The 12,525-nt window shown below is 41.4% G+C and overlaps 1 protein-coding gene across 1 annotated transcript in view; it reads right to left on the reverse strand.

Annotated features, from left to right (window-relative positions):
- LOC126248332 (uncharacterized) overlaps positions 1-12,525 on the reverse strand; it is a 245,567-nt gene that overhangs the window by 82,369 nt on the left and 150,673 nt on the right. The window contains exon 3 of the mRNA XM_049949226.1: positions 6,423-6,733. Coding sequence (XP_049805183.1) covers positions 6,423-6,695 — 273 coding nt within the window. The 5' untranslated portion in view covers positions 6,696-6,733. The remainder of the gene's footprint in view (positions 1-6,422; positions 6,734-12,525) is intronic.

Raw genomic sequence — 12,525 nt, forward strand, 5'->3', positions numbered from 1 at the left:
CCTTCAGCAGACTTCAGGCACTTGGTCAGCCATCCACAGGGCCATCACACAACTGTGGTGCATGAGAGATGGCATATAAACTTCACATAGATTGTCTGAAGTCAACATAGGAGATCAACACTACCTTGCCTAATCACAACTGTGAGCTCGGCACGAATAGCAGTGTAACACTCAGTCAACTGAGACCACTCGCACATAGGTTACAAAGTCATAAAGTACACAGGCGAGGTGCACTCAACTTACTTAACACTATGCCTCACACTGTATTGTGACCTACCTAACCTCCATATTTCCTTGGCTGCATTGTAAGGCCATGCATCAATTGGGTCGTTGTCAATGAGAGTTCACCTGCATTAAAGAGATTGAGAGAATTGCTGGCCAAGAGCAGTTAATCCATGTGAAGAAAAAAGTGATGGCTAAGGAGGGCCACTTATGTGGCCTTGCCATGCAGATGCTATGCTCTATTCACCCTTCAGCCTAACCTAGACCTCTGACTATGTGGCAGACCAGTCAACACAACCTACATTCCAAAAAGTTATATAGAAGAAATGTAAATATTATCAGTGTTCTCTTCTACCTCTGTATGCTTTTGATTATCTGCATGTTATGAGAGAAATAAATTAGCTATGCTAGTTTGTAAATGCTTCATAAGAGGCACTACCACTACTCCTAGACAGTTGCCAACTTTTCCTCTGCCCAGACAAATGTTTATGTTTAGCCTAATAAATATAGTCTCTCAAGGTTAAATGAGTTATGGGGGAATGTGAGTAAACTGCTGTTTAGATTGTCAGAAATGACAACAGGAACACATATTTGGCCTTATGGGTACCATTCTGTTCTGTGATTTATGACAGTAAAAAAAACACCATGGTAACAAGATGATAAATCTGAGTTTATTTTGAAAAGAAATTGTATTCTTTCAAGGTAAATAAGCTAAGGCAACCAATCTGCCCATTATGTAAGTTTTTGTTAGATTATATGAAATGGGATTTCATTTGTTAAAAGGCCTGAATTGATAATTTAGTATGCAAATTTAAACGTATACACTGTGTGACAAAAGAAGGGACACACCCAGAAGACATGGTCAGATGTCAATGTTGTTTCACACATATTCAGATTATCAGTGGGTATGTAAATGATCTGAGTTGCAGTTCTCTGTGACAGGTAGAATGGCCACCAGAGTGCATTAATGTTATTCATGTTTAGCGTTGTTATCAGGGCTGGTAGGATATATAACAGGCATGAACAGCATCAGATGAGTGATCATTGTGAAGAACACGGAGATGATGCATACTTATGTGAGATACTATCAGCACCTGACAGAGCTTGGAACAGGTCTCATTGTGGGTCTCCATTTGGCCAACTGTTCAAATCATGTAATATTAAGACTTTTGGGGCATTCGGCTGTGACAGTGTCTTGATGTTGTACTGCATAGGAAAGTGGGGGCACCATATCTGACCACCACAAGGCAGGATCACTCTACACATTATACATGCCTGCCATTTGAGAACAAGTAATGGACTCTCTGCAACATTCTGTGTCACCCAGCACCACTGGTTGTAGATTAGCAGTAGCTGGACTAGGGAATTATCATCCCATTTCTAGCCTGCTGTTAACACCACAAAACAAATTGCTGTGCTTGAAGTGGTGTTGTGACCAAGAACTGTGAACTACTGATTAATGGGTTGCATTCTGTTCCACAGTGAATTGCAGTTATGCTCTACCCTGGATGGTGATAACCTGAGGAGGTGTCCCATTCGTCCAATATTTTGGTGAGGCACAGTGTGTTATGTTTGGGGTCATGGCATGACCTGGGGAGATGTTCCATTCTTCCAATGTTTTGGAGAGTCACTGTGGTGTTATGTTTGGTGTCATAGCACAGGGAGTCATGGGGTATGACTTCAGGTCATGGCTGGTAGCATCTGAGCGAACTATGACAACACAATAATTTGCCATGAATTTCCTGCATTCTCATGGGTTACCTCTCATGTGACAGTATCATGGTGCCATTTTTCACAAAACAATTGTCACCCACATATAGAAAGTGTCTCTACAAACTGTTTATGTGGTGATGAAGTGCTCCTGTGGCCTGCAAGATCCTCAAATCTGTCCCTGACAGAATATGTGTGAGGTGAGTTCAGACATCAACTCTGTCCCAGTGCCAGTATTCAGAATACCAAGGACCACAACAACAGTTGTGCACCAGCTTGTCTCAGAAGGCAATGCATTTACTTAATGTCACTCTTCCCAAGCCAATCAGTGCATGCATCAAGGCCAAAGGTGGTCAAACACCATAGTAATAAGTGGGCTGTAACTACCAAGTTCTTTGTAAATTCAACTAAATTTTGCAATCACCAAAGTAACATCACATGCCCTATCAACCCCAAATTTTCACTCAGTTTTCTCCTTTCCATCTAGATGTGTCACTTATTATGCCAGGCAGTGTAAAGACACAGATGAGTTAAAACATTATGACCACAGCTTACCACAAGACTGAATGCTGCCTGGTGGCCCTACAGTTATGTGACAAGGTATGAGTACTATAGAAGTGGAGCAGAGAGTAATGGGCAATCATTCTTGCAATGACCCAGGCTGGAAAACTGGAATCTGCTGACATAAGCAACTTTGACAAAGGACAGATTGTTATGGCTGGATATGTAGGAAAGAGCATCTGAGGAACAGTGAAGCTTCGTGACAGCTCATGTGCTACTGTCTTGAACATCTATGGAAAATGGTTGAAGAAAGTGTAGCCATGAGTAGGCAACAAGGTCTTGCTGAATTTAACAAATATGTACCCATCTGACAAAAGGATCATCAACAACAACATCACATGCCCTCACTTCTTGAGACACTATGGAGAGGTCTGGAATTTAACCCAGGACAATGGCACAAAATATGATGGTCAGGAACTTTGCACCTTCATCTCTCCTCACCTTGCTGGTGAAAGTTTCATCTGCCACCAGGATTCAGACTGGCTCACTTCTGAGTTGGACACTGCCCCACACACATGTGCCAGTGAGCTCAGCTACCTAGGTAGATAGTACATATTGTTGGACAAGGAGCTCTGAGCAGATGACTTATGTGCTTTCATGTTGATCCAACAACATAATTGATTATGAGTGCAATGGCCATATGGTCATTGAGATTGAAATGAATTAATGGAACCATGTTGTCAGGTTATGTTCTTGTCCAGATATTCTGTCAACTAGGTGAACAATTGATTGAAGCACACACTGCACCATGGGCATAGGCCAGGGGGGCAGTATTATGCAATGGGGTATACTCACCTGGGCATCCATGGAACCTGTAGTAGTAACTGAAGGCATAATGACAGAGGCCGACTATGTGAACATTGTAGCAGACCAACTGAATTCCTTGTGGCTTGATATCATAATCAACAGCAATGGCATCTTCCAAGAGGATAATTGTCCATGTCACAAGGCCAGAATTGTGCTGCAGTGGTTTGAGGAGCAGGATGGTGAGTTCTTGTTGATGTCTTGGCCACCAATTTCACCTGATCTGAACCTAATAGAACATACTAGGGATGCTATTGGGCTCCATCCCTACACTCACAAACCACTGGCCTATAATTTATTGGAACTGCTTCAGATGTGTGTAGACATCAGGTGCCATATGCCTCCAGAAACCTACCAAGGACTTGTCAAATCATGTTACGCAGAACTGCTGCTTTGTTGCATTCCAAAGGTGGATCATCAAGCTATTAAGCATGTGGTTATAATGTGTTGGCACTTCAGTGTATGATATACTTTGTAATATCTGCATTGTTCACATTTTATAATTATGAATACGGTGAGTGTAGTCAAAGGATACAGCATGGGGTAATGTAACAAACACTAGAATTCAAACTGTAAGGATACTTAATAACATCTGGCTACATTCAAACTATTTTTTTGTAGATGATACATACATGTTATATACAAATAAATGTAAGAAATTGGGCCATTGTGTGTGCTATAAGTTTTCCATACACTATGGGACCACATGCTTTGAGCTAGAGAAAACAGAACAACACAAATATAGCAAAACAACCCATTTTTACAAACAAGCAGATAACTACTCTAAAAAAGAAGTTTCAATATATGGTCAAAAGGAGTTTTCCTCCCGTCTCTCTCAATATTTTCAACACAGCCTTAATTACACAAAAGGTCTGAAAATTGCTCATTGTCTTGACAAAAAAGAGAAAGAGATAGAGGTACAACTGGTTCCAGAAATTTATGGGCCTTGTCCCTAAGAAAACTTGAAATTTCACAGTCCATAGAATATGGGTTGACAAGGAAAAAGATCACTGAATTGCACAACCTGCTAGAACCAGTATTGCTAGATCTGATCTTGTAGATGAAGGGGAGAGAATATTAAACCTTGATGAGATTGGTATTGCTCACAGTAACTGCCATCCAGCTTGAGTCATTGCATCTAAAATGGAAAGGAATGTTGTTAGAGTGACATGTAGTTAAGGGGAGGCAATGTGTTTGCACTGGTCTCCTGTGATACTAAAGTAATGTCCTTTCCTTTATTCATTATATCCAAAACAATCAGGCTAAAAAAATAACTCCTATAATGAATTGCTGTTAGGATCCACTACCCATATTACAAAATCAGGATATGTTAATGAAGAAGCATTCTGTGCATTTGGATGGTCACACAACCTATACAAAATGGGTCAATGTTTCTGAATGTTGTATGGGGATGACATTGTGGTTTTACGCCTCTCCAGTGCTAAAACACATGCACTGCACTCTTCTGCAGTTTTATATCTGCAAGACTGCCATTACTGGGTGTTCAACCATCCACAAAATATGTCAACAAAAATTCAGTTTTGGTTCTCTCTTGAAAGAGGCCTAGGGAAAAGCAACTACAATATCAAATGCTGTAGAAGTTTTCAGAGGGATGAGAATTTCCCCCGTTAATCAGCTGGCAATTCCAAAAGAAAAGTTTATTTCTGTAACAGCACAGGGAACAGTCAATGGCCACCTTCAGCAGACTGCTATGCATGGTGAAAATAGAGAGGAGTCAGACGCAGCAAGGAGGGTATTGTCATGTTCCAAGAAACCTGATTAAGGGACTAATCACTGATATGGAATTAAGATACAGAGGGCAGAAATGTTTACAACTTTTTAAAGAATATAAAATATTAAGGTCAGGAAGGGCACACTGTTTCTCCTAAGTCTTCTGAACAGGAAGAGAACCTTGAATGAAAAAACGTGAATCCAAATGTGTGACAATATTGTGACAGGCCCTTGTTTAACAATTAAGCAGTAAATTTTATGACTGTATCCAGCAAGATAAATGTAGTACATGATCCCGTAAGTACTGTGTCCGGATAGGAGAGACAAGATAAGGAACTTTCTTGTGACAAATGTGCTTAGAAGACACTTCATCTCAAGCAGGACATTCTTGTTACTTGTTTTATCCTGCATACTGATGTGATGTGAGTCAAATGCAATATTTCAATTGTTAAATATATTTTCTGTCCACGGATAATTACAATTTCCATTCAGTTTGTATATAGGGATACCAATGTACAAAACAATTTTCTAAAAATATATCATATACTGTTTCTTTGTCAATGTGTCTTACAATTGAAAGTACTCACTTAACCATGAGTGACTATATTTGAAACATGTGGCACCTTTTTCTATTAAAGGTATTTCTGCAATAAAGAATCACTTAGTTCTACTATTGACAACAAAATTAACTTTCCTGAGGTTGTAAGCTCCTGTTGTCATTTCTCATATGTGCCAGATACTTTTTTTTTTAAAAAAAGCCTTGTCTCCTGTAAAATAAAAAATATTTTCTTTTTTCTTACTATTCAGTCATAGATGTTTTAACATCTGTTTGTCTTCTCCTGTGGGTTGCAATTTTGGTTCTGAAGCTGCACTAATTTCATGGTTTGGTTGTATTTGGTGTCCTGCCATTATACATTTTATGGTAGTTTTTTTGCACAATTCTTGTTCATCATTGTAAATTAAGATACACAAAACAGTTCTGGCTGATAATAACATTGTCCACAGTTGATGCAAACACCTCTCACATAGTATTCCAGGTAAATATGACAAAACTGTAGATTGAATAATATGAACACTAGCATAAGTTTTAGAATGAAATTCTGATACATCTCATACACATTAAATGCTCTAGTCAAATAAATAAGAAAATTAACTGGAATAAGATAGAGAGGAGGGAGAAAAAGGGAGGAAAGATCAGCTGGTGTATATGTTCAAATAGATGACTGGACAATGGAAGAATAAATCTAAATGAAATGAAAAGGTGTTTATACCTGTTATAAAATCAACAGCAACATTCATAATCATCATAAAGAAAATCATAAACTGCTGAGGTGACCTTTTGGAACTCTAGCATACATTGCTAAACTATTCTGAAAGTATTTAATTGTACTCACTGTGTTATCCGTATCTGGTAGAGGAGTTGGTCCCATTATTTTCAGCCCAGTCTCTTTGAGTTTAGGTTTAGAATACTGCAGCTCTTTTGTATCTTCTTCAATGCGACTTATTGGGTAACTGTTTTGAGAATTGAGATTGCCTTGCTCATTTCTTATTTGTTGTATCATATTCCTTAAAAACTCCCCTCCTGTTTCATTTTCTTCTGTACTTTTTTCCTCAGATTTAACATCTACTGTGATTAACAGCAAAATCAGAAAAGGCCTCCAACACATTCCTTCAGCTTGGCTCTGAACTAAATTCAATTAGATTTCTGTAAAGAAAAGATAATAATGTTCATTACTGTGCTTGTGTCATTACAGAATTTTTTTCCACCACAGAAAATAACAAGGTGGAAATACTTGATACAATTAAATACAAAAGCACCAGTTGTGGTTTTACAAAGGAAACAATTAGATTTCACCAGTAAAGAAAATCCAGTTCCCAGTAGAATTGAAATAACATACTTGCTTCAAGAATGAATTTTCACTCTGCAGCAGAGTGTACAGTGATATGAAACTTTCTGGAAAATTAAAACTGTGTGCCAGACCAGGACTCTAACCTGGGACCTTGGCCTTTTGACAGCAAATGCTCCACCAACTGAGTAACCAATGCATGACTCACAACCCGTCCTTACAATTTTACTTCTACCAGTACCTCACCTTCTACCTTCCAAAAATCTCAGAAGTTCTCCTGCAAAATTTGTGAGACAAGCATGTCATATCAGCAAACACTCCTGCAGAGTGAACAATCATTCTGGTAACATCCTCCAGGCTGTGGCTAAGCCATTTATCTGCTATTCCTTTCTTCCAGGAGTGCTAGTCCCACCAAAAGTAAAGGTGCGAGGATGGGATGTGAGTCATGCTCAGGTAGTTCAGTTGGTAGAGTACTTTTCCATGAAAGGCAATGCTTTGGGTTTGAGTCCCGGCCTGCCACATAATTTTAATCTGACAGGAAGTTTCAATGTAACTGCTGCTCAGCAAAGCCAGAATCATAATTTTACTATTTCATTACACACAAATATAAATCACTAATTAACTTCAAAGGAGATTTATTGAAAATAAATAATAAACCACAGCCTGTGATAATTTGTTTTGGTTTGTTTTAGGAGGCAAAAGCAACTAGGGTCATACATGCCCATGTCAAAACTGTAGAATATGAACACAAAGAGATGAGTTAAAAATGACAACACGTCAATCCCAATCAACAGAACAGAAGACAGCTAAAACCAGGGACATGGAGAAAGGTCTATAGATTACACCATAGAGAAACAGAGGTCCTGAACCAAAAATAAAACTGCCTTCGCCATATTGCTACAATGCATAAAAAGTAAAACACAGTCAACAGCCCGCACATCATTCACTAAGATGGCCGATAACTCAGACAGCAAACACAAAAGAGAATGTAAGTGATTAAAAAATGGGCATTCCATCAGGAAATGGTGGACTGTCAGAAGTTGAGGGGGGAGCACCATTTAAATGGCAATTGCTAAAACAACAGTGCTCAATACACAACCTAGTTAAAATGATCTCCTTGTGCCGAGAGGGCCGAGAGAAGGTCGTCCAAAGCTGCTGGGAGAGGCTTAATAACCTACAGCTTGTTCCCATGAAGGGAGGGCCAGTGGTGATGCCAAAGTGACACCACCTGCTGGCAGACAGCAACACAGAGATCATCAGAGGGAATGTAAGAACTAGCGAGCTGAGGTACGAGGACTGCAGCCTTGGCAGCAGTGTCAGCGGCTTCATTTCCTGTCAGACTGACGTGACAAGGAACCCAAATAAACATCGCAGTGGCTCCATCAAGAGTGAGCAAGTGACAGCTTTCCTGGACTTGCTGCACTAGGAGATGGACAATGTACAGCACACAGAGGTTTTGAAGGGCACTGACAGAGTCTGAGCAGATGGTGCAATTGAAAAGCCAGTGTCGCTGGATAACTGAAAAGCCTGTGTTGCTGGATGTACTACATGGCCTGATACAGGGCAAAGAGCTCTGCTGTAAATATTGAGCAGTGTTCTGGAAGCTGATACCAAAAAACGCCAAACCAATGATGAAAGCACGCCCGACACCACAGTCAGCCCGAGAGCCACCAATGTACACAAAGTTACTATCATGAAGTTCCATGCAAAGGTCGTGAAACTGAAGGCAGTAAACTGAGGCTGGAGTAGTGTTCTTAGGAAGCAAATGAAGGCCAAGGTGAACACAGGTTGCTGCATGAAGCCAAGGTGGTGAAGGATTTACACCCACTGGGAAAGTTGCAAGTAGTGTGAAGTTAAGATGCCAGAGCAAGAACAAACCAGGAGGTAACAGAGAAGAGGGATGCACCCCATACTGGTGATCAAAGGAGTCAATGAAGAAGGAGGCATAGGATGGGTGGCCACACGTGGCAGACAAATGGCATGCAAATCTGCTGAGGAGAAAGGCACAGTGGCAGAACAGTGGTAGTTCAGCAGCTTCTGCATACAGAAAATTAACTGGGCTAGTGTAAAAGGCAACAGTGGGCAAATGGATGCCACGATGGTGGACAGTACTGAGATGGCATAAGAGGGACAGACGTGCAGATGCATAAACAAAACACCCATAGTCTAGTTATGAACAGACAAGGGGCCAGTGCAAATGTAGGAGGGTCGTTTGATCTGCTCTCCAGGAAGTACCACTGAGGCTACATTCAGCGGACTGCCAGGTAAGACATGTGGGAGGACCAAGCAAGTTTCCAATTGAGCATGAGGTCCAGGAATTTCATAGTTTCAATGAATGGAAGAGCAACAGGCCCAAGATGTGAAGACAGTGAAAGAAACCAATTACACTGCCAGAAATTCATACGAATGGTTTTGTCAGTGGAAAAACAAAAGATATTGTCAATGCTCCATGAGTAAAGACATTTGAGACACCACTGAAGACACCATTCAATAAGACAGGTCTGTGGAGAACTGCAACAGATGGCAAAATTGTCAACAAAAAGGGAGCCAGAGATGCCCACTGGGAGGGAGGCCATTATAGGGTTAATAGCAATTGCAAACAGGACAACACTCAGGATGGAACCCTGAGGCACCATTTCCTTGAAAAAGGTGTCTGACAAGGCAGAACCCACACATACCTTGAAAACTCAGTCTTTTAAAAATTCCTGAAGGAAACGGGAGCAGGCAGCCAGGAAAGCCCCACATGTAAAGAGTATAGAGGATACCAGTCCTCCAGCAGGTGTTGTAGCTTTCTCCATAAATTAAAAAAAAAAAAAATAAAAAAAATAAAAAAAGAAAAGAAAAGAAAAAGCCACAGTCTGGGATTTCTGCAGAAAACCATTCATGACATGGGTGAATAAAGTGACGAGATGGTCAACTGTAGAATGGCGCACTCGAAATCCGCACTGTGCTGTGGTTAGTAAATTGTGAACTGGAGCCTTGATACCAGCCAGGCATGAATCATACATTCCATCACCTTGCCAACATGGTTGGTGAAAGAAATGGGGTGGTAGCTAGAAGGACGGTGTTCGTCCTTAATGGCCTTAGGTATGGGCATGACAGCGGCTTCACACCAGAATCTGGGAAACGTGCCCTCTGCCCAAATGCAGTTGTACAAAAGAAGCAGAAAGTGCTTGCCCGCGAGAGAAAGATGCTGCAACATCTGAATGTGAACATTGTCTGGCCCTGAGACAGAGGATTGGGATGAACTGAGAGCATGATTGAGCTCCCTCATAGTAAAGGCGGCAGTGTTGTATTCATGATTATGAGAAGAGAGGGGGGTATCACCTGAGCCTCGTCCACTTGTTTCCAATGGAGGAAGGCAGGGTGATAATGGGAGGAGCTCAAAATCTCTGCAAAATTGCAGTGCAGGGTGTTGGAAATAGCAATAGGGTCCACCGTGACATTGTCTGCTACTGTCAGGCCAGAAATGGATCTTGGATCCCAGAGAATAACTGCAGATTGGCTCACATGATGGGAGAGGGAGTGAAGCTGTTAAAAGTACTAGTGAATAAAATTCATTTTGCTTTCTTGCTATCCTGCAAAATGCAATGACACTGTGCACACAACTGTTTATAATGAATGCAGTTTGCCATCATGGGATGATGGTATAAAATACGGAGAGCACGGCTCCATGTGCGAATTGCCTCAGTCCCACCTGGGGACTGCGACATGGCGTGTTAAGGAGGAAGTGCGAGGAATGTAATGTTCTGCGGCAGTAAGGATAATGTCTGTAAGATATTCCACATGATCATCATAACTGGGGAAATGTTGCTCATCAACAGTTGCCAGGAAGGTGTAAAGCCTCCGGTCTGCCTTAGTAAACTGCTATTTGGGTGTGTATGTAGGTGGGGTAGGTTTCAGCAGTGGATAGCACACAGAAAATGGTCACTCGAGTATGTGTCAGAGAGAACGGACCACTTGAGGCGATGGGCAAGCTGGGCAATGGAGAAGGATAGGTCTAAATGGGAATAGGTGTGCAAGGAGTCTGAAAGAAATGTGGGTGCTCCTGTCTTAAGGCAGAAGAGGTTAAGTTGACTGGGGAGGTAGTCCAAGAGGGCACCTCTCGGGCAGGTTCTGGGAGAAATCCAAAGGGGATGGTGTGCATAAAGTCACCAAGCAGCAGAAAGGAGTGACATAGCTACCCAATAACCTGGAAGAAGTCTGCCCTGGTGACATCAAGTGACAGAGGAATGTAAATAGTGCAAAGGAAAAAGTCCAAGCGAGGAAGGAAAAGGCGAACTGCAACAGCCTGAAGCTGGGTAGTCATGGAAATGAGTTGACTATGAATGTCATCCCGTATAAGCAGCATGAATCCCCCATGAGATGGAAAACCATCATGGGGGGAAGGTCAAAATGAATCACAAAGAAATGTGAGAGAACAAAGCCATCATGAGGACACAATTTTGTTTTCTGGTGGCAGAGAACAAGCAGATGCTGCAATTCTAAGAGCAGCAGCTGCTTGGCGTTCTTGTCGATTTTCTGTCAGGTGTAGCAAATCCTTTCCCTGACCAGGGCCACGCTGGCTCTTCATTTGATACAATATGCTACAAGTGTGAGTATGTGATGCACAACTTTAGTGGAAGTAGGTATGGTGTGTTTTTCCCTGCACCTTAGCAAGAAGGCACCATTTGAAGGGTTCTCAGGTGTCCAGCCAATTGGTGCCACAAACAACAATGCTACACTCACCTAGGCAAACCAAGCCAATCTGCCCTAGCAGAACATTGCATAAACACTGGACACACAGCAAATTATGATGAGACAAAAGTACTGGCCTTCTCAAATAACTACTAGGACTGCATCTTCAAAGAGGCCACAGAAACTGACAACCTTGTCAACAGGGACACCGGTTACTAGCTCAGTAAGGCCTGGAAACTAATACTAAGCTCTATCAAAGAGCAATGGTGAAAGTGGACATGAGATCATTCTGCCACAGCCACCAAAGAGATACCCCCCCCCACCTACCACAGCCTCCACTCCCCCCCAACACCAGATGCCGCACATCATTGGCAAACGGAATTGCACCTGAACCTGCGAGGGTAATGATGGCAGAGCAATTAACCAACAAAATATCATGGACATTCAACAATCATATCTAGCTGGGAACCTAAGTACCCTTCAAACAGCATATACACCAAGAAAGCTTCAAATCACATGTATGGATTTGTTGGATACCCTAGATTTAGTCATATGATGATGTAATTTCAGATCGCTGAACCAAACATGTGGCATCGATATTTGTATTAATACCATAAAAGTTGTACTTTGCATCTGCTACTGAAATATGCTTACCAAAGGTAGACAACTATCAATCTTTTGAGACATGATTATTGTGAAATTTAGTTCTGCATGCTACTACACTTTTCAAACTAATCTAATTAGTTACATCAAAACTGGCAAGCTTTGAATCATGCCCCCTACTGGAAAAATTTCTGCAGATGCCCATGTAGCAAATATTTGTCTAACCACACATGGAAAACCACATAAAAACCACACTCAAGCTCTGGTGTACCAGAAAGGGATCAATCTGCCCACGTACAGGTATGGCTCACTTACCTGTCTTACGAGTTATTTCACTTAAGATTAACCTATAGGAGCAGATCAAGTCAAA

This window comes from Schistocerca nitens, chromosome 3 (genome assembly GCF_023898315.1).
Source record: "Schistocerca nitens isolate TAMUIC-IGC-003100 chromosome 3, iqSchNite1.1, whole genome shotgun sequence".
In the NCBI taxonomy this organism is placed as follows: domain Eukaryota; kingdom Metazoa; phylum Arthropoda; class Insecta; order Orthoptera; family Acrididae; genus Schistocerca; species Schistocerca nitens.